At 42.6% G+C, this 21788-nt stretch overlaps 1 protein-coding gene across 1 annotated transcript in view; it reads right to left on the reverse strand.

The window, feature by feature from the left end:
• Csmd1 (CUB and Sushi multiple domains 1) overlaps positions 1-20453 on the reverse strand; it is a 1596626-nt gene extending 1576173 nt beyond the window's left edge. The window contains exon 1 of the mRNA XM_029480674.1: positions 20039-20453. Within this exon, the coding sequence (XP_029336534.1) occupies positions 20039-20123 (85 nt within the window). The 5' untranslated portion in view covers positions 20124-20453. The remainder of the gene's footprint in view (positions 1-20038) is intronic.
• Positions 20454-21788: the final 1335 nt, after the last annotated feature.

The raw sequence follows: 21788 nt of genomic DNA on the forward strand, positions 1-21788 counted from the left end.
ACTCTACTACTGTACTATAACCCCAGCACCAAGAATTTTAATGTACAAAAATAAAAAAGGAGTTGTAGATCTTATCACAGGATACCATGAATGATAAAACTGATTGTAGACACCAAAATATAGGATTACACTTTATAAACTTTCAATATTTTATTAAGAAAAATCAATGAAATNCACTGATAAAATAAAGTGTCTATATTTTGCTGTGACTGCTCTGTATTCAACAGGAATAGCCACTACCTTCAGAGAAAGGTGGAACCTATAGGTAACCTAGCAGTCAGGATGCTGAAGCCGAATTGAGAGCTTGAAGTCAGGCTAGTCTATGAAGAAAGACCATATCTCAAGAAAAGAGCAGAGGGGAGAGGTAGCCTAAATGCTCATGTGCTTAAATGTCTCTTGCAGGAAAGATTCAATTGAGTCCTGTCAGAGAGTCCTCGAGAGAATTCAAAGTTCACTGGTGCTTACCCAGGGTCTTGTCTGTGACTGCTGCTTTGTGGATCTTATCTCGCTCATAAGTCAAATTAAGACTNCACAAAAGCCCAAGCATAAGGCCCCCTCCACTTCTTATAATTTATGTTTTTAAAAGATAGTGCCATAGAGATGGCAAGATGACTCAGTGTGTAAAGGCACTTGCCACCCTGTCTGATAGCCTGAGTTTAATCATTTGGATACAGTTCCTGGAAAGTAAGCACCGATTCCACCAAGCTTTACCCTATACCCTCTCTGCAAACACACACACACACACACACACACACACACACACACAACATGCCTTACTCACATAAATGAACAAATAAGGTTGAAGTAAAGATGGTCTTTTTCTATAAAATAAAATTTAACCATATGAAGCATCTATGACATGAAAGGTTCATAGATAAATATTATGCTTCCTATGCCACTTACAAGTCACTTCTATGTAGATCCCAATTCACTTGCTCTTGATCTATGACTTACTCTGATCCTGCAAAGCCCTCAAATTCAGGAACCCCATGGCAAACCATATTCAATTTATGAAGGAGTGTATGGATGGCCGAGCACCTCTTTTCTAATTCTATAATAATGAAAATCTGCATAACCCTAATNTTTTGGAAGGAAAGCTGGCACACAGGTGCTATTTGCCATAATTATTATGGACTAAATAAGGAATGGAAGAAGATTTATTTTTATCTGACATAATTTCACAAGTTTTAAGTCAGAAATGTATTTAGCAGTAGGCTATGTTTAATCACACATTCAAAGACTATAATTTCTAATTGCAAATGCATGAATAAAAATTTTGTGGTATTATTCTTACTTCCTCGCATACATTTGACTGAAAAATATTTTGAAAAAATATATAATTCAATTTTTAAGATCATTTTTTTCTAAAATGTTATCAAATTAATATTTCTCTTACAAGTAATCTACATTATTCTTGTTGGTGGATACAGAGTTCAAGGATAACTTGACCTCTCTTACTAATTCTTTTGTGAGGATAACCAATAAGTGCCAGTTACCTCAAACAGTCTAATATGTAATGATTTATAACACTTTCCAGAAATTCACTTTCCTGGAGACTGGCATTATACAGTTCAGGGGAAAGAGATGGCTGACTGTGATCAACATTCATCTTCCTGAGAGCAACAATCAACAGTAGAAAAAAGGAGTTAAGGGGGTTGAGAAAAGGCCAGAGAGCTGGCAGAAAAGTCCTTATGCCTTCCAGTATTTTCAGGGTTACCTGTGCAATGAGTTTGAGGAGTAAATCAGAGAGAAATGAGTATAAAAGTGAAGAGGAAGATGAAGGAATTTGGTTAAGTCTAAAGAAAGATTTCAAATTCCAAAATGGACTTATCAAACCCTAAATAGGTCACTATATTATTTCNCAAACAATTCCTTGCCTGAATTTTATGATCCCTAAATGAAGCATCTTTGCCTTGGGCAAACAATTTCAGCAGCTGAGGTGGTTGCATCTCCTTGAAGATGAGCAAAGTTCTACATCTCTCACATCAACAANACCAATCCAATATAAACACGTTGGTGGCAAAAATACTTTAAAAGCAAAAGATTGCAGATAGAAATGTTGAAGACCCTTCTGGACATAGCTTGATTTACACAAGGGTGATGTCACAGCCTGTTATTACTTGCTTGTAGCAATTAATGGGTGGCCTGGGTGTTTCAATATGATAGCTTGGAGTCTGGTGAAATTTAAATATTTGGCAGATTGTTAGAAAATGCTACATCACAGTTATCCCTTCATTAGGTATGGAAGGAGATTCAGCAGCAGCAGAAATAGTTTCAAGGAAAGAATGTGAGAAGCAATTGGTTCGATACCTACAGTTCTTCAGGATAAGGCATGCATCAGCATCTTGTGGTATAACAGAGACTTTTGCAAAAGGACTACCCTCACATACTGAACAGTAAGACAGGCTAGAAAACAGTGTCCTTGATTTGTTTTACAACCCAAGGAATGTGGCTGACAAGGTGACTTTTTGAGCCTCAAATTCTTTGTCAGGAAAATATGATATGATAAACGAGAACATTGGGCTGTCTCCCAGAGTTGCTGTATGCTGCAAAGTATCGTATCTACAGTGTGGTGGTATAAACTCTCGTCTAAATAATATATGATCATCAGTGTTAGCATTGAGATTTTTTAAAAAAGCAGGAAATTTCTGGAGGCTAAGTTCAAGTCCAAGTCTTATTTATATTAGGGAATCTCTGAGAAAAGGGCCTGATTTTTCCTGTAATTCTGCAAGAAGACATTCACTCCCAGTGGCAAGTTTGAACTGGAGGCTTCTATGCTAAATCTACAGTAAACACTGAACATCTAAGGTAGGCATAGGACATACAAGAAAGATGATTAAGTTTGGCTTGGCAACCCAGAAACTCATGCAGAGTCAAAATCCTGAAGGTCTCAAAGCTCCACGCTGGTATCAGTTTCACCAATTAACTATATAGGCACCAGAAAAAGATTCAAAGGATTATTAATTACATTTTTATCAATTAAAAGAGACATTTGTTGTCTATCAATGAGGAAATAAACTGTACATTGTATTTAATTAATGAGAAAATTAAAAGTAAATGAGGGAAATGTGTGTGTGTGTGCATTCCCCATCCCCCCCACTGTGTGTGTCTCCTTCCTCCTCCTTCAACCTACTCTATTCCAATCCTCTGATTATTTATTCATTAGCACAATTTCCACTATACTGAGAATAGAAGTCAAGNAATGTCAAGGCTGAAAGTAGAAGGTTCAAACCACATCTCAGAGGAAGATGCTGGAGTCTCTGAAGGTCCAAGAAGAGAACAGAGCAGAGCTTGAACAAGATCCTCCCCTTGCCCCCACCTCCTGCTGCCCTCAAGTCAACTCCAGATAAAGGACTTGTCTGGGCAAGTCAGAGGATGCTTGAAATGAGACAAAAGCAGTCTAAGAATTGGCCAAACGATCCCTGGCCACACTAAGATCTCCTCCATGTCTTCCTATGATGTGTGGTGTGACTAAACTCAGAGGCCAACTGATTAGGAGGTAAATACAAAGATAATTCTGTCTTCAGTGACAGAAGCATAATATATATTAATAATGTATATATGTCAGTTACAATAACAGGAAAGAAAGAAAGAGAGAGAGAGAGAGAAAGAGAGAGAGGGAGAGAGAGAGAGGGAGGGAGGGAGGGAGAGAAGTTACTGCATAAAGGGTTCAGGAGCATCAGGCCTGGATTAATTATTGCTTCCTGTGTTTCTCAGATTGATTATATCTGATAAAAAATAATTTTATTTACTAGAAAATTTTTGCCTAAAATGCAGGTGACTGATGGGTGCCTATACTTTTCTGTACACTTGTGGGTAATTAATAGTGCCAAGAATTGCTTGATCATCCTCATAAGTAGATCACATGTCCTGTAATTGTGACAATGAGCATCTGGTGTCAAAGATCAGCTATCTCTTCTCCAATTTCTTTCTTTTATCACAAAGTTCTTATTCCATCTAAGCACACATACCACCAAAGGAGTGAAGAGAGTTTAATGAAAATGTAAGCAAAATTTTCCGTAAATAGAATTTGCATAAAAACCTATAAGGGTGCAAAATGTTCCTGTAACATCACATAGTATTTGGCTGCCAAATCTTTGCAGTCACAAAGTTCATGCTATAAAATAACTCTTCAGATGGATTTNCAATGAGTTTAAAACAAACAACAAAAAAACCTCCAATAATTTAACAAATACATCATGTTTTAAAATCCACATTCTCCTGTCCATANCACTCCAAAAAAGCCAAGATGATATCTCAATGAAGCACTTTTATTTGTTTTGATAAACTCCATCTTCACATCCTCCATGCCCTTGGTAGAATCCAGTTTTGCTTAAGAAATAAATTTGATACTTTACTTCTCAGGTGGAATTAGTCCCTGGCCTCTCTTGTCATTAAATCTGCAACACAGCAACCATTCATGGTGCACTGCTGTGCATAGAGAGTTGTGAAGTCCAGTAGGCTGTAGTCAGAAAGAAAAGCCACTGGCTTCCAGGGCTTTCTCAAGTGGCTGAAGTGTGGCCTGTGGCACAGTCATTGTTTTGCCCTCTGTTTCCTATTTGGCCACTTATCTAATGTCTTCATNTTTGGAAGGACAGTCAGGAACATGGGGAGAGGGATTCTTTTCATGCCCGCATGAAGATTGGCAGCCATTTTGTTCTTCTCAAGTTAGGCATATCTATAAATAATTTGCTCTTAAGCCTTATAAGACTGTTACAGCATAACTTGTTATGTTGTTCTATCTGTGAACATAAACACACCACAGACACAAACACACAGACACGTAGATACACAGAGAGGAGTAGGTTTAATCAGTCACACAGATCCTTTAAGAAGAGCTGAGGATGGGCATGAACCATTCCTGAATGCAAGATTAGAACTCAAGATCTGGGAGTATCTGCTGAATTAGCTTTGTCTGAAGACCCAGCACCCAGTTGTGAGCTCCCCCAGCTGCTAGTCCCCTGAAACTAGGTGGTATCCAGCAAGAGGAAGCCATAGTATGTGAGATGTGGGTGTGCGTTCAGCAGTCCTGCAGATCTGAAGAATTAAAGAATGTTTCCACCTCCCTGTGGTCTTTTTTGGTAGGAAAGTTTAAGTCTCTGGACTTAGACATCACAGTAATTTCTGCTCTGGTGGCTTCTCTGCAGTCACTGTCTGGACATACATCTACTCCACTTTCTCACCTTTGTCACATACACATAGGCTGAACCCACAGAATACAGTTGTCTGCAATAAGACTGAATGAGCATCTACTTGAATCCAGCTATAGAGCCTCAATCTAGCTGCTACCAATTGGTTCTCAATAGCCAAGACTGCAACTCCATGAGGGAGGAAAAGCAACAAGACTCGAGGGAAGACCTCACTGAGCAAGTAGAATTAACAACTGCAGCCCTACTCTTGCTTAACAATCATCAGAACTTAGACTCAATAATGGTCAAATTGCTGAAATAACTGACTGTTGAATGTCCAGGGAAAATGGGACATTTATGACACAATCTATCCCCAGACTCATAGAAGAACAATAGAAAGATGAGTAGAAAGAATGTAAGTTCTGAGGGATGGTGTGGGAAAGGGTGGAATTATTCTTCCAGAAAANGCATGATAAGTGGTTGTGATTAGATGCATGAGTTTGGGGTTCATCACAACATGATAGTCATAGTGTTCAGAGGGGAGAAGATAATAAGCCCCCACTCCTTCATGAGGATTTACATTAACCATCGCAGGGAAGGGAGAAAGATTTTATTCAGTGGTGTCTTCACTAGGAAAGGGTTCATGCTTCTGTAAACAGTCATTGACACTTGCTGCTGTAAGTAACCTGAATAATACTCATTGGATCTCTCTCTCTCTCTCTCTCTCTCTCTCTCTCTCTCTCTCTCTCTCTCTCTCACACACACACACACACACACACACACACACACTCACACAGATAGAGAGAGACAGAGAGACAGAGAGACAGAGACAGAGAGAGACACCAGATATGGAATAGGAGCTAATTGAGAAGAGATAGGGCATCACTAGAAGTTGGAGGAGAACAGAAGGTGGTAATGAATATAATCAAAATATATTATGAACACATAAGGAAGTATCATAATTAAACCCATCATTCTGTATAATTAATATGTACTAATGAAAACATTAAAAAGTAGCCACTGATACTTTTCTTGGGGGAAACTAAGTAGTTAGAAAATGTATATTTATACATTTGGATTACAGAAGTCCTTAGTGCTTGTGGAAACAGGTACAATTAGCAAGCCAGGTGGAATACTCAATCCCATTTCCAAGTGTGTTGTTTTTTTTTTTTTTCTTTTTTTGCAGTGTTCTTTATTTTGTTCCTTATGGCCATATCTAATCTCCAGAGTTTCCGTGTATTAAATAGTGTTTCAAAGACACATTTCTCCCCGACTGTCTGAGTCCATTAGTCACGTAAGACAAATCTAATGCCCAATTTGAAATTGTGAATTTGACAGAACCTTCACTTGACTTATGGGCAATGAGTATCTGTCTCTTAGTAAACTGTAGAATGTAAGGATCACTTTGCATAATTCAGAGAATTGTGAAAGAATGGTGTTAGAAATATTCTTAAAACTAATACTATATCCACANATGATTACTGATTTACACTTACAAATAATTCATCTTCAGATGCTTAGATTGATTTAAATTATGGGGCCATATCTCATAAAATTGAAACTCTACCACTTTAGCCTTGAAACAGAATAGTTGTGGCCACTTATCTACCTATACCAATACCAGGCTATATTGTCTTTTATGTGTATGTATGTACATATATATATATGAGGTTTTTATGCATATATATATATATATATATATATATATGTATACACACACACATGTACATGTGCATATGTGTGAACATTTTTGTAAAGGCCAGAAATCAATGTTATGTATATTATCCATTTGCCCTCTACCTTACTTTTTGAAACAAGATCTCTCAATGAACATAATGCTCACTAGTTCATCTAGAACTGGTGACCATTAAGTCCCAGGAATCCTCCTGTCTTTGCTTTCACACCCTTCAGAAGCTGGGATTGCAGGCATGCCACCAATATACCTGACTTTTTAAGTGTGAGCAGAAGATCAAATCAGGTTCTAATGTTTGTGCAGTAGTTACTCCTGACTAAGCCACCTCCCCAGGACCTTTTGAATATATATGCTTTACTGTGCAACCTTTAAGCTGTTGATTCAGCTGTCCATAGCCACTTGCAGAAATAATGAAGGGAAGTATTAGAGAGTCTAATGTTTTCTCAAGCTACACACTGAAGGATGAGCCCTGGATGTGTCTGCAAAGCCTTTCTCAGAGGCTTCTTGGTGCATACAGAGAGCTTTCACATACAGCTGTTTTCACCAAAGTAGAACCCTTGAGAACTAGGGTGAATTCTATCTTGAGGCATTAGCGTATAAACAAAATAACACACTGGTTTTTATTTCTGCAAAGCCAACTGAATGCAGAATTCATTCTAAACTTTAAGAAGCTCAAAAATGCACCTACATAGTTGCATTGCACATATTTCAGCGATCTAAATAAGATATTTTAGTGTGGTAGATTGAACTTACTGAGATTTTTTAGAATTAAACGTTCTGGAATGATGGTATTCTTCTGGTACAAAGTAAGTAAGAAGGCAAGAATATAGGAGTGAAGTGCTTTCTAGAAGACCAAAAGAATTTACTNTAGTAAAGTATTTAACAAGCCACAAAATCTTTTAACCCTGGCAAGCATTGTCTGGTATCAGCAGTGGCTCTGAGATCTCCAGAGCTTCAAGGTTGGACTGTTGCCTTTCCAGCTGTCAGGATTATCTTAAGTCTTAAACTTAAGCCCAGACTTTCTGGGGCATATTTCTTATCTTAGACAGTAGCCTCAGGCAGGGATGTAAGGGCCAAGGCTTCACTGTACCAGAAAGAAGGCCACAGGTGTAAGACAGAGTGCTGGACAGAGAGACAGGAGAAACAGGTGTCATAAGTTTCACACTGACATAACATGGGAGGAGAGTCTTGCCATACCAAGACAGAANGCTCACAAGTTAAGATTTCCTCAATTTTTTTTTTCTGTGAGTTTGGGTGAGACAACTCATAGTGAACACAAATAAAGACAGATATTTGAATCTATAAGCTCAAAGGTCACATGAGGCTCAAGAATCTTGCAGTCTAACTTTTCTTTGCCCATTAGTAGCCTCATAAAAGCCACTTCACTTATATAGTCATGTTTCAAGCAATTTCAGATATATTGTGTTTGGATCTACTTCACACTGGCATTGAAACCAATCTCTCAGTCATGTACCAAAAGAGGTGTGGCTACCTCTGTGCATATTTTACATCCACATAATGAAAGGATCATACTCCTCTACTCCATCACAAGACTGAACTGAAATAAACACGCTGCTGCTTCCAATTCTCAAGTCAACATTTTATCTGGAAAGACTTTCACGTAGGCCATACAATTTGTTATGCAAGAACTCATTCAGATATTTTAAGATGATGGACAACTAAGCCCTGTCGATTTTTTCTTTTTTCTTTTCTCTCTCTCTCTCTTTTTTTTTTGTCACCATTGCTACTACAGGGAAGGCTGAAAAGAATAAGCACATTTTACTGAAAAATACATCACATTTCTCAGTTAAAAGTCTCACAATTTGTATGTTTGACTAGTGTGTGTAGAGTACCCCGTTTTCCCTATCCTGACTTTTCCAGGTACACACCAATGGACAGGAATGTTTCCCTGGGGATGTTGGTAAAACTTGGAATCACCAGCTATACCTTTACAGATATATTTGGGGCAGGGGGAGCAATGGTTAATATGTACCATTTAGAATAAGCAATTCAGAAATCTTTCCTCATACTTCTTAGGCTTCTTTTTTTTCTTTAAAAATGTGTTTATTTTTTAAAAATTCAATTGTATACAAAAGTGTTTCGTAGTTTTTAATTCTCAAGACAGACACCCAACCCTCCACATTAATATGAAGACACATATTCATATTTAATAATTATGTTTAGTCAGGAATTTAATATTGCTTATTCATCATGACATAGTCTTCTACCTTTTTCAGAATAAAATGGTGGATAAACACATTTAGTAGCCTCCATTAGCCTCCTACCTTCTGCTGTTTGTGCCTAGTGTGAGTCTTGTCTTGCATCTAAGCATGACACAGGTAAGAGGGCAAATGCCATGAGGATCACATGACTGCTGGCACAGCCTTTTGGGATTACATGCAGGGATTATATTACACAAGTTGCCCAGCCCTACTCTTTATCTTTCATCCATCTGTAGCTCTTCACCCTTTCTCTCTCCATCTTTATCTCTCCTGCCTCTCTTCTCTGCCTTTATGTCTTATTGGAAAGCCCCACAAAACAAAGAACATTGAGTAGCCTCCAAGAACAGAGGGTGAACTCTGGCCAAGAGACAGCTAAGAACTTCAGTCAAGCCACAGAATGAACTGAATTGTGCCAACTCCCCAGAGTGATCTAAAAAATGGACTCTTCCCTAGTTGAGCCTCAGATGATACCAAAGTTGCCATCATCACTTGTTTATGCATTGGTGGGTCCCGAAAATTGGACCCAGGTATGTTGTGAAGAGATTATTTACCGCAGAAGCTGAGACAACAGAAAGATGTTTCTTACTCTCACTGGTGTCATGCAGCAACACTAGGTAAATAAACCTCACAGGGATGGAAGGAGACTCTGCTTTTCTGCATACACCCTTGTTCCANTTGACTCTCATGGCATCTAGTCCCATAGAAGGATACAGCATTGGAACAGAGGGCAGCACTGAAGTCTCTTGCCTGCTATGCCTGCCTTTGGCTTTTGGCCTCCTCTNCCTTCTTTTTCATGGACAACAAATAGTCACNGCTCTTACAAATGCACCAAAGGTCTCATGTGGACTTGGTAGCTGCAGTAACTATCCCAGAGTCTGTAACTAACATATGAAAGATAATAGAATCCCCTTTACAGAAGAAATGGCAGCTGCTTCTTGTCATGTTGTGTTTCATATTGTTTTACACCAACTCTTTCTATACTGCAACTCTTTCTATACTGTACATCTATGATAAAAGAAGAGAAACACACTTGGTAGGAGGTATGTTTATAAACCTCAANTTTCAATTCTGCTACTTTCTTTATACTTTAAAGTCAGAAGACCTCTCATCTTTTCAATATACTAATAGCACATCCATCCTGATTCTCTCCCCGTGCCACTAAGACCTCCAGAAATGTAATGTTGCACATGTATTTGTCAAAGAAAGGGCATGATTAATTCATCTTTGTTCCATAATCCTCTTATGTAATTCTTTTAAATTAAAAGGCTGAAGATAACATAGTTGTGAAGATAAAAATGACAATTGTAGGTTTGAAATATCTGCAGAACACATTCTAATATTAAACTATTGTAACCAGAAAAGAAAAAAATGCAAACATTCTGAACTCTTACAGCTATACAAAGAGGAAAAGTCACTACACGATGCCCAGTGAGTCAAATAAGCAGGGAAATAAGCCCAACAATTTGGATTAATGTTTTCACAGATGGTTATGTGGACAAGTTCAAGTTTCATCATGAGTAAGTGATGTGTGAAGCAGAGACTAGGGTTACTTCTTATTATTTCTAGCCTGCACTTTTATACAGAACATTCAAAACCACTTTGTGTTTACTAAAATTAATACATAGGTGTTCTACACCATGGGCTGAGTGCACCTGGGTCTATTTGCTAAAGCAGCAGTGTGAGTGCATGAAATACAGATTTCCAAGATCCTTCTGTTCTCCAAGGCCAATGTAATAGGAAATGGGTGGAACACAAAAACAGTGGCACAGAAGGCTATCTCCCCAAAGTTCCTAGATATGCAGTTTCCTACCCAATGACTAATGATCGCAAGGTATAACAAGTGACTAGAAATTAAAAGGGAGNTTGACTGTTCATGAATGGAAGGGTGCTAGACATGGACTCAAATCTATGGAAGCTCAGAGACCAGCAGACACACAGGCAGTGAAAAACATAAACAGCCAGGATGACTCAAGCTAAGTTGTACCTGGTTTTGTGAAAGACCCCAGAAGACAGCATAAGAAAAAGAGCTAGACAGACAGACTGAACAGTTGGGTAATATGGAGACCTACAGATGTCTGTCAGTGGTATTGTCTAGAAGTTTTGTTAGGGCTCAAGAAGCAGGAGCATGCTTCCTTTCAGGAAGGCACAAGATTCTTAACACCTTATTTTGTCAAAAGCCACCTTATTTCCCACTAGCCTTAATCTCTGAAGGCATTACCCAAATTATGCTATTTCCCAAGAAATAAATGATATTCAAATAAGTACTTNAAAGAGTAGAAACATGAGAAAAGAAGGTAGTGAGGCCTCAAATATACATACTATGTGTCTTGTAAAATGGACCCTCCACAGTCCTTCCTACATTGTTCTATGGTCTTTCTACTTTAGGGAGCTACATGTGCATTTCCATGGTGACAACTGAACATAAATGTTTGTGTGTTCATTTGTAGACTGTACACTTCAAATGGACCGATCTATGCTACCAGGCAAGGTGTCCAGCTATCTCTACATCTGCTCTTAGCAATGCCCTCATTCTCCACCCACTAGCTGCAGTTCCTTCCCTTATTCCACAGTTCCTTGAGTCCCCAACCACTTTCACCTCCCAGACACTCTCCTCTCCAACGTTGCCATGGCATCAAGGTCTCTGTTACACAGGCTCCTATTTGGATCAATGGAAATTATGTCAAGAGCCTGTTTCCTGGTGCAGTGAGAAGGCTCCTGGAAAGCAACAGCAACCTCTCCTTTGTGGACTGAGACATTGCCCATATCGGAGTTAACCCATCAGTGTTTCTGCTTAGAGTGCTCCATTATTCTCCACTGGCACCAATGCCCCCTACAGTCCTTCTCCAGAGAGTTACCAACAAATATATGGGATTTCATCCACAAGTTTCATCATTCACTATCACAACAAACTAAAATCTGCATCTGGACAGTGATGGTAGTTCTAGCTAGACACTTGAGAACGTCAATCAGCTGAGGCATTTCTGTGGTAACAAGGGCAACCCTGGTAACGTCCCCACTTGACTTTCCCGAGATATTACTTGTGATATTTTAAACTGTTAAGGATTTTGGTTTTAAAATTCATACATCTCATCCATATGGTATTGCACAGCTTAAAATACAGGTACTTAGAAGATAGAGGCAGGATGATCAAGAGTTCTATGCCAGCCTCAACTATATAGTGAATTTGAAGTTGGCTTCTACCTTAATCATTCTTACTCTCCAAAATGTAAAAATAAATAAATAAATAAATAAATAAATAAATAAATAACCCACAGTTTTCTTGGTTAATGTGCCCTCTAAGTTGAACAGATCACCTCATAAAACAAAAGTTAATCCTTCTGGCAGGTTTTACTCCNACTTCCCCAATAATTATATTTATATAAGAATGAAGCAGAATGAGAAATATATATAACTGATGTTCAAATGTTATATTTTAAAGAGTATCTATTTGCTCAATTAAGCAGATTGCTTATAGAAATGTGACAGCTTTTATGCTGTTAAAGGCTCTTCTCCTTAGAGAAGTGCTAACCACAAGCCTGTAAGTCTTGGATGCCCAGAATGACACTGTACCTGATAATGTAGCAATTTCCTTACAAATTAACAACTTTAAAAAAAAATGTTTTGCACCATTATAACAATTGTGGATAGCCTCAGAACAGATCTGTATCCCTATTCTTTGAAAGAGTGTGGCTTTTCTCCCATGAGAACTCATGCCTGCCTTTAACTAAGCCTGGATGTGAGATGGTTGCAGTGACAAAAGGCTTGTTATAGACAGTGAGTTCACACACTAGAGTGGAGTGGAAGTGTCCTCTGTGCTAGCCGGGCAGAGTAGGAAGAAAGCACAAAATATGACCTCATCCTAATGGATTGTGTACTGTGTGTGTTNATGAGAAGGGTATACCCAGGCTCCTCCCCATTCTGTCCATGGATATCAATCCTGGGAAGCAAATTCCCAACTCCTAGGAGTCCAGTGGAGATGATTCACATTAAGTACAGGAGAAACAATTTCTCTGAATAAAGCCATAGGGATTCTCTAGGTCTTGGGAAAAATGAGTGCTTTGAGTCCGCAATTGATTTCAAAGGCTTTTAAACCATTACGGATCAGTCCTCAAATAATGCAAATTTTAATTTAGCATTTAGCTCTTTCTTACATAACACCAGTCACATCAGAGTATACTAAAGAGTAATGGGAAAAATATAGAATAATTTGCTGCAACATGTAGNCTCTCACATGAAATACTATAATTATTCCTTGAAGTCTGCTCACAATACAAACACTATGGGCAGGAAACTCAGATNGGAGCTTTGTTGTAAATTTATACTTTTAACAAGATTAAACAGTGCAGGGTGATGGACAGTGATAATGGAGCCATGGATGGTACAGAAGAAAAAAAAATCTGAAATAATTGCACAGTTTCACTCATGACAAAGCAAATTCATGTTGAAATCTGTGTGGGCTAATTATCCTTTGATGGATTAATGAACTGATGATTATTATTTCAATAAAAGCCTCATGCCTTTTATTGAAAGGGAAGAAGGGATGGGATGCATATAGATCCAATCTATATGTATTTAAAGTGAGGTATATCTTTTATCTGCAATGTAATTAGTCCACATCTCATTACTAAATACTGAAAGAGTGTAAATTTGAATTTGTACAGACTAANTTAGATCTGTAGTTTCCTTTCTGCCTTGTTCTGAGATCAGTTGTGCTCACCGTATCAGAATAACCTGTGAATGGGCGCTGCTGCTGCCCTAGAAGTGACATCATGCCACGTCTATTTCTAAGACTCTGTTGGAGGCAAAGGGTGGGAACTGGAATTGAAAGGAGAAAGAGAGGAATTATTCTCTGGTGAAATCAGCTTTTCATAAGAACATTCAAATGTCCCTTGCTGTGGAGATGGGGAAAGAGTGTAGCCACACCCTAACCCTCCTCAGTTATCAGAGCTCTACTGGGGTGCACATGCTATGTTATTATATGGATCATCCACACACAATCTTGTTTTTAATTCAGTAGAACCCACATCCTCATAGTCTGTCTTCAGTTTTTTGTTTGTTTGTTTTAAAGTTGAGATTCTCCACAAAGACCAGAATTAGTAAATGAACACATTCCGCTCACTGGTATCTCACATCACATCATGGTGAGCTGGTAGCTCACATCACAGTGCACCCTGGTTGTAATTGTATTCCCAATATATTTCCCATTGGCAAAAACAACCTGAAAGTAGTGCCAACAAATTTGACTCCCACAAGGTTGTGTCCCTTGATCCCATGTCAGTGACAAGATTTAAGGCATATAGTAAAATGTCCCTGACTTACTCTATAACAAAGAATAGAATGAAATTAAACCAACCCTGAAATTAAACCAATGGTTGCAGTCGTAAACTTCAAATGTGTTAAAGACACAAAACTCCCAGAGTTGTTTTAAGCAGGTGTGTGACTCCATGTGGTGTGGTATTTTGTTTTGCTTTGCTTCAATCCATCAAGGAAGTTCTAGACACAGCCTTAGCAAAGTGGGTGGAAGTCACATCACCTGCCACCCAAGTTACAGCTCTACAATTAATCCAAAGAAAGGACCAGGCAACATATCTCAAGCACAGGTGGCATTTCTCTCTCTTGCAGGCCCCTGCCTGATGTAAGTGACTTGAGGGATACTGCACCAAAATGAGCCACTTTCTACATAGCATCTGGAAAAGCTGATCCACTGGACGATAAACAGGGTTTGTATTATCGGCAGAAAGCTCATGAACCACTCCATTTTAACCAGCTCTGCCTTACAATTTCTGTGTGTTCTTTTTCAAATAAAGAGGATATTAATCCCACAATCGGTCTCCACACCAGGGACTAGAGTTGCCCTTAAATAAAGTCATATCAACAATCAAAGGTCATTTAAGGTCATCTTAAAGCCATGTGGGAGCAACCTGCTTACTTATAATTTAGCTATAATTGCTTGCGGATGAGTATTTGACTTGTATACTGATAGCTTGTTTTGGAGTACATATCCAGGGAGCTAAGGACTGCGCCCGTGCATCTGAAGGCAGCAGCAGAGGGTTGATTCCTTTAGGATGGATACTTTTCAGCAAAGCCAAAAGCTTTATATATCTTGGCCTCAGATGGTTCATCAAGATCAAGACCATTTAGCTCATAAAAAACAAAAACAAAAACAAAACCAACACAACAAAACAGAATCCAAAACTGTCCAAGCAGTAGGGAGAGCACAACCAGATTCGTTTGATCCCCTCTTGCTAGTCAGCCCTGGTCTGGAAGTTCAAGTTACCACTCTGGTGATGTAAGGAATGAACAGGTCTTCAAAGGCTCCCTAGAACAGAGATGCAGATAGTGAGGATACATTTCTTTTCCTTACCAGAAATCTTCCTGTGATGTAGAATTTGCCTAGAAAAATCAAATTTAAATGAATGCCCTCTTCACATTTTAGGTACAAGGTATATCTAATTATTCATAGAGGGAAATGAACTCAACAAGAAAGGGAAAAAGCCCAAAAGGAACATATAGCTTGAATTGCACACATGCAAGTTGTCACAGCTTATTTCACCATGAGCTCAGCAGAAACACTACCAGAGTCACATTTAGAATTCAGTAGAGCATGGAGTGTTTAATATGCCATTTGCATTTTGACAGCTTAGAAATGTCTACACTGGATTTGCTAGATCCTCGGCAATGAGCACTAAGTGGCCACCAAGCCTTTGTTGATCTATTTCTGGGAGGAGGCAGAACCATCTTCTTGACATCTTCCAAGTGGGATTGTGTTTCAGACAACAAACTGGAGACTGACTGGAGCAGCCTTGCCCTGGGGAAGAAGATGTTGTGCCGGGAGGAACTTGGAAGCTGGATGGAAGTGTTCTGAGTAAGCATGATTGGCCAGAAGAAAGGCAACCTAAAAATAGCCCCTCCCTTTNGTCTCTACTAACCTTCCTGTTTGAGCCCAGGAAGGATGGTGTTCAGAACTACCTACCATTCCTCCTCTGAATGTGTACAAATAGGTGGTTTCTTTCTCTTTTTCCAGTTTGCCAATCCCATGATTTCATGAGAANCATTCTCCCTTATTAATTTTTTTGTAAAAAAAAAAAAAACATACATTTTAGTTATTTATGTGCAGGTGTAGCCCATGTGTGGGCCAGAAGGGGGTGTAAGATCCCCTTGAGTTGAAGTAAAGGTGGATGTGAGCTGCCTGATACAGGTGCTGAGAACTGAACTCCAGTCCTCTGGAAGGATGGCTGGTGTTCCTGGCTCCTAACCAATGTTTCTAACCCCAGGATTTGCTTTGCTTGCTCATTGTCTTAAAAGTCCCACACTAGTAACTAAATGGCTACACCAGAAGGAGTAGGAAGCTTTTGGCTGACNAGATCTGAATTTAAAAATACAGTACTGTCTTTGGCAATTCAAGGGGGAAGAGATTTGATGAGGACAACTTGAAGACAGANTTAACAGTCCTCCATCATTCTGATGCATGGTGGGTTTGGGGGCGGGGTGAGAACACTTATTTCTATGGGTTGCTGGCTTCATCAAATTAGAGTGGCCCTGCTCTTAAAAAGTAAAATAAAATAAAGAACCTGCAAATTATAAGTCTTATAGTCCTTTGGTAATATGAATTTTCAAAGGGGTAAGCATCTAGAGGCATTAAAAGACTTAGGCATACATTCCTCTTTGNCCTTTGAGTTCTGTATATGGTTTCTGTGGGAANTCGATGTCTTGTGTTTTAAATCTCTTTACTGAAGAGGTAGACAACCAGATCCACCTGCACAAACCTTTCCCTTCCTTCTCAAACTTCCTCAGGCAAGGCTCCTTCCAGCACTAGGTGAGAATACTTTCAGCTGGAGTTCCAAGCCAAGCCTAAAGGCTAGCTTCTTTTCACAGCCAGACAACCAAGCACCCAAGAACCTACTGAGAAACAAANTTTGCTCAAAAGGCCTATAGAGATAATTCAATTCCGCATCGGGGGAGGGGGGGGCACAGATTTAAGCAAGCTTTCTTGTATGAATTATTCCATCTATTTACCAAGTGAAAAAGCTTAAAATCTTCATTTTCCTCTGCTTTCTGAATAATGTGCTTTTACAAAGAGATTTAAACTTGGGAATTCATCCTATCCTTGTCATCTCATTAATCATCATCATCATCAAAAACAACACCANCAATAATAAATAAATAAATAAATTCCTGGTTTCCCCAACTAATGCTTGGGCACTGAAGGTTATGGGTTCCAACGACCTCTACTGCAGTGCCTCCAGTCTTTCAGACACTGCAAACAGGTCATGAAAGATGTCCCAGGCATTAAAACCTCAACCTGTTTTTACCTCGGAGCCCTTGCCACCTGAGTGCAGGCAGCACAACTGAGAGTGGCAGTGGCCCAGCTCCCTCCTCCTGTGCGCTCCTTGGAGGAGGACCCTATTCTGCGCAGGCGCCAGGGTGGCCTCCGACCCTCCGGCCAAGCCTTGTAGCCCAGAGGTAACACCCCCTGGAAGGGGCCCGACCTTGGCCCAGTGGCTTTGGCTTTCTAAGGGAAACTGCGACCCTGCCCCAGCTGCCAGTCAGCACACTGTTGGCTACTCTCTTGCTGGCGTCACCAGCCTCCCGCCAGCCTGCACACAGCCACAGGGCTTGCGCCTGACTTCGTGAGTGCTAGGAAATGCAGCTCGGATCCCGAGGGGGTTAATGAAGGAGCATGCACCCCCTGCTCCGTGTGTCAGACAACAACGCAAACGTTCTTGGAGACCAGAGTCCCAGTCACTTTGAGCACAGGGGTACGCGCGCGCGCGCACGCTCTCGCGTAAGATCCCAGCGCCAAGCAAGCAGGGGCTGGCAGCGCCTTGGCTTCACTTTGGCGTCCATNGTCTCAACCGGGATTCCTGGTGCGCAGGAGGCACTCAGTTCCCTGGGGCTTTGAGTCCAGGCCCAGGACTCTATGCACCTAACCTGGAATCCCTTAACCAGGCCAGTGCAGCCTCTGTCCAGGACCTATCCCTCCACACCCGGGCCAAGCTTCCCCTCCCCCAGAGCGGCAGACCACCCTCGTGGGGGCGGAATCAGCCCGCACACGTGTAGGGATTATTAAGCAGCCGGGCGAGAGGCTGTGGGCTCCACGCAGCAACCTCTGTTAATTGCGGGGGAAGGGAGCTAGGACTGCTCAGAACTCCAAGGAAACCCAGAGTGCGCTCAAAGGGTGAGCTGCAGGTTTAAGGAAGGAGGAAGCTTTGCCTTAGATCATCTCAGAGTGCAGGAAAGGGTAAGAAGTTTGGCATAGTTGCCTGACAAGAATATCATTTCACCAAGGGTTTGTCTGGACAAAGCCTGGTTCTGTGTCCTGAATCTTTTCCACTTCCAACATTGAAATCCGCACCTGGTTTTGGGGGGCGGGGGGCCACAGACTTTTCATGTTTTGCCTCTCATTTCCCAGCGTGCCCAGTGAGACAGGAGCCCTCTGCNAACCTAACCCTGCTTGGTGCTTGACCAGTGGAGCCTCCTCAGGTGGAGGCCCAGGCTAGATGGGGGGAGGGAGACATGTAGTCAGAGGGTAGGCATCTGCGGGAAGCTCCAGAAAATATCAAGCAATCCCATCTTTCTAGTTAAGCAGGACCCACCTATTTCTAGGTGAGCTACTGGGACAAATTCCACAGATAGCTATTGTGAGAAGGATGCTAAGCAGAGGGGCCAGCATCANAAGGCCGANTTTTCCCCCACCTGGAGCCCTCGGGNAATCCTCTGCTCTCTCCAGGAGGGTGTGGAGTTGGATGGAGATCACAGAGTCCTCTGTGGCTTCTTAATCACCCTTGAATTTGAACCGCTAGGGGAATAGCAGCTGGGGTAGTCTTAGAGAGGAAAGGGAAATTTCTTCTGAGGAAAAGAGGGAACAAATGATTCAAAAGGGGGGAAAAAGTCGTAAGACTTGGTTCCATCCTTTAAAAAGAGAAGCAGTCCGTCTCTAAAGATACAGATACAGATTTGCCCAGTAGTGTGAGGAAGGAAACTGGGAAACTGACTCCCAGAAACACCAGGAGCATCAGAGTGAAGAAATGGGAGCAGGTACTTGCCAATGTGAAATCAATCCCCCCCCTCTCCCTCTCACCCTCTTCCCCCCCCCTTCCTCCTCTCTTTCCTCCTCCTTCCCATAGACTAAACCTAGCGCACAGAATCTGTTACCAGCCNGAACGTTGCAGCTTGTAGAGACTTAGAGAAAACATCCCCTAACTCCTTTCAAGGAGAAAGCCAAATTCTCTGAGCCAAAAAAAGCCCCAGGAACCATACAGAAATACCCCTTTCTTTTGGTTGATCAGACTTAGACAGGGGTTGCCCCTGAACCCACAGAGAATTGATCTGCTACGGAAAACTGGCCAGAACTCCCCACTGGCTTCACCCACCTTTGCCAGATATCACAACTTGCAAAAAAGCAAAGTCCAGGGAAGGAAAGAGGAGGCGACATCCCAGAGACAGCTAGTTTGAGTACCTTGGAGGGGAAGCAGAGGAATGGGGTGAGAGGAGGTGTAAGGCTATGGGAACACCACTCAGCTAGGAGCTCTCTCTGATGGCACAGGAGCCCAGCAAGCTTGAACTTGCCAGGCTGATGGTGCCCAGTATGTTTCCCAGGTGCGCTGGGTCCGGGGAGAAGTCGTGGGAACTACCCCAGCCTGTGACCCGCCAAGCCCACCAAGCGCCAGGAGCCAAGGCGCAGTTCTCTGCCCAACTCGTGTCGGGCTCTCTTCTCCTTGACAACCCACAGTACACAGCACAGAGAGAAATGTCGTTTAAGCCCAAGTGAGGGGGAAGGAAGGGCGGGGGTGGGGCGGGGGCAGATGAGGGGTGGGAAGAACGCGATGGAAGCTAGGTATCGGGCGCTGCGTTCCCTAGCGTCGCTGGTGGACAGCCACCCGGCCAGTGCCTGCCGCTTGGTCCCTTACAATCCTCAGATCAGACACTCGCGTTCGCAAACCGGGCCTCCGAGGGTTCGGCCGTCTCCCCGGTACCGAGCTAGCCTGTCTTACCCTTAGCTGCAGTGAGGAGCCCCGCGCACAGAACCGCCAGCACCAGAGGCAGGAGCAGCGACTTGAATTTCCTCCACGCAGTCATGTCTGCAGATATTCCACACGCACACGACACGGATGGCTCCTCTCGGATGCGCCGGTCTCCTCCGAGGAACAACCGGGCTCTAAACAGAGTCCGGTAATCACCAAAGGGCAAGGCGAGCTGGCAAGAGCTCCGGGTCCCCAGCCCGGCCGCGCATCTGACGCCTCCCGCAGCTCTGCGCGCCCCGCTCGCTCCGCTCCCGTAGCATCGGGTCCGAGCCACTGCGGGGCTGAAGATGCTCCGAGNGAGCGCAGCCCCGGGGCTGCCGGGGCCGGGGACGAGCGCCGGCCGAGCCGGGCAGGAAGGCACCAAGGCGGCGAGGCTGCGGGAGGGGGCGAGGCGGGAGAGGAGCGCGCGCAACCGGGAGCAACCTGGAGCGGAGGCAGCTGGAGAGAGAGCCAGCGAGTGGGAGGTGCGGGAGGGGCGCGGGGGGAGGGGGGAGCAGGGCTGGAGCGGGAGGAAGGCGGGGAGCGAGCGCCGAAGACAGGCTGCTAGAGGCGCAAGGAGCCGCTGCCGTGGTGGCTGGACTCAACCATCCTACCCACCGAGAGGGGAAGGAGGCTGGCACCGCGCAGTCCGGGACTCAGCCCNGCCTCGGGCTTTCAGGCCCCTGCTAGTGCTCCCGCAGGCAGCGCAGCGTTCAGTCTCTGGCGCGGCTGCGCGCAGGCTGGAGCACGGAGACTTGTTGGGCGCTCAAGTGGGAGAAGCCCACGCTGCGCACCGGGGAAAAAACCATACAATTGGCCACGCAAGCGAGCCCGAGGGCTCTGTGGGGGCAGGCAGAGGCCAGCCTCCATCCTTCTCTTTCTCTACTGACCAGAAGAAGACCTCTGCCTAAGTTAGGAAAGAAATGCAGGTGGGGGAAGAGAATGGGCCCAGCTGTGACTGAAACTGGGAGCAAAAAGGTGTTTTTAAAAGAAATTGTAAATTACCTTTGAAAAGGTAACTGTCTGCAACTATGATGAGCCTCTGACAGGTTCCTGTTCTGCTCTTGTTTAGTCCTGTTAGGGTTACCCTCATTGCAAGTCCAGCTCTATGTGGGAAACAAAATGAATCTAAACAACCCAACTGGGCTGCCACCCTGTTCTGGTTGTGAGAGCTGGAGAATTGGCAAAAGTGTAGTGAACCCCAGCATCAAATCCAGCATTCCTGCAAGAGGGATCAGAAGGAAGTGCCTAAAAGCAGGTCTACTGCAGCCAGGGAGTGCACACAGAGTAAACTACTAGAAAAAGGCTGTAGGTTAATTGAAAAAATCCAAACCAGGTGAATGCTAAAGTTCACAGATGCTCCATTCTTAGAAAGGATTAGGGAGTTTTAGAGGATAGGATGGAAGGGAATAGGGATGGTCATCTCAGGCCTCCAGCATGGGAACATTCATCCCATGGTGACTGTGAGCTGTTCACACCAAGGAATGAGGATGGTGTGTGGAGGCAGNCTGATGGCCACGTCATCTCACCAGCATTGTGCCCACTGTTAGGGGTAGAGCCACGGTGTGCCATTCAAGTTTAGTGTTCTAGAGGTTTCTTGCTCCCTGAAGCCCATGGATGACGTGAGGGCATGAGAGTGACTCCAAAAATGTAGAATTACCAGCTGTGCCTTACCTTCCAAGAGTAACCAGAGCCTTTATCCAGCCTAGAGTCCTTCTCCTGAAAATTGGAGCTCCCCAGG

This window comes from Mus caroli, chromosome 8 (genome assembly GCF_900094665.2).
Source record: "Mus caroli chromosome 8, CAROLI_EIJ_v1.1, whole genome shotgun sequence".
Lineage (NCBI taxonomy): Eukaryota > Metazoa > Chordata > Mammalia > Rodentia > Muridae > Mus > Mus caroli.